A 1,250-nucleotide genomic window follows, 5' to 3' on the forward strand; every position below is an offset into this window, starting at 1 on the left:
TGCGTAGGCGGCCTTCGGCCGCACTTAGGGATTATAACCCTCAGGCAATAGAATTCGCCTTTCTGTTTTGCGAAGAAAAGGAGCTGAACATTTTCTTTTGTATTGATTTCCCCTGTATTCCTTTTTAATCATTGCCTTCTTTGTATGTATTGTTTTGTACAATATGGCAACACATGTTATGTGTCAGTTTGCAACCATGTGTTATTGTAAATATGCGTGAAATTCAATGTAATTTACAAGTCGACAAAAGTTTAATTAAAGTGATTTAAATACAAGATAAAATAAAAGAAAAGTGTGTAAAGTATTAAGTACAGTGTTATGTGCATTTATATATATAAAAGTATGCACAAATGCTTTTTTGTTAAGGAAACCAAGTGGAACGACTTAAGAAATTTTAACAACAAATAACTTATAAACAATGATATTATTTATATTTTTTAGTTATACATGTTTTAGAGGATACCTCCCTTAACATCCTGACCAAGTTTCATTTGTTAATTCCACCTGGTTTTCTTAAAACACAAGGTGCGGCTGACTACTAAAGCCCACCCGAAAGACATTCTGGGCAAAAGAAACTATATCACCCACAATTGTAACTTGCTTGTAAATGCTTTTAATTTTTTTTTATCACTGAATTCTTAAACCTCAAAAGTAGATAATAATAAAATATGTATATCGAATTAAAGGTAAGAACTTGCACTTTCTAAATAATATATATGTCTTTAGCATTGATTATGCACTTTATTGTCTTTATTTTGGTATTATTACTTTTTTAATCGGTTACGTAGTTTAGAAAATATTAATATTTTAAAATATCGCAAAAATTTTATTTAACCTTTTATATCTCCTTTACTTTTTGATTGCGGCAAATAATATTTATATAGTTAAAATCAGCGTACAAAGCACTATCGGTCTGCATTTTTAGTTTTCCCATTGCTGAACTGTTGGTTATCTTGATGTGTTCCTATCATTTACCCGAGCAATTCAACTGGAGTGACAACTTGTGCCATATATCATCTTTTAATATAGAGTTCTTTTGACCGCGCGCTAGTCTTTTGTCGTACAAAATAGGATGCAATTGTACTAATTTAATTAACCGAATATCGTCCAGTTGTGTGACCATTATTCCAATTAAGTTAACAATAAAGATAAGCTTCCAAAAACCTCTAGTGTACTAGAACTGGGATACTATCGATAGTAATATCGATAGTATCGATAGTTGAAAACTGTCGCCTCTATCGATAGTTTTT

At 31.0% G+C, this 1,250-nt stretch overlaps 1 protein-coding gene across 2 annotated transcripts in view; it reads right to left on the minus strand.

Moving 5' to 3' along the window:
* The window catches only part of LOC118735216 (transcription factor Adf-1-like), a 5,574-nt gene extending 4,375 nt beyond the window's left edge, over window positions 1-1,199 (minus strand). Inside the window, exon 1 of one of the 2 annotated variants that reach the window (XM_036464866.1) lies at window positions 976-1,199. In XM_036464866.1, the coding sequence (XP_036320759.1) occupies window positions 976-1,123 (148 nt within the window). In that variant the 5' untranslated portion in view covers window positions 1,124-1,199. The remainder of the gene's footprint in view (window positions 1-975) is intronic. The other variant, XM_036464865.1, reaches the window with a different exon arrangement.
* Window positions 1,200-1,250: the final 51 nt, after the last annotated feature.

This window comes from Rhagoletis pomonella, unplaced genomic scaffold, assembly GCF_013731165.1.
Source record: "Rhagoletis pomonella isolate Grant_MI unplaced genomic scaffold, Rhpom_1.0 Rhpom_scaffold_00003, whole genome shotgun sequence".
Classification (NCBI taxonomy): domain Eukaryota; kingdom Metazoa; phylum Arthropoda; class Insecta; order Diptera; family Tephritidae; genus Rhagoletis; species Rhagoletis pomonella.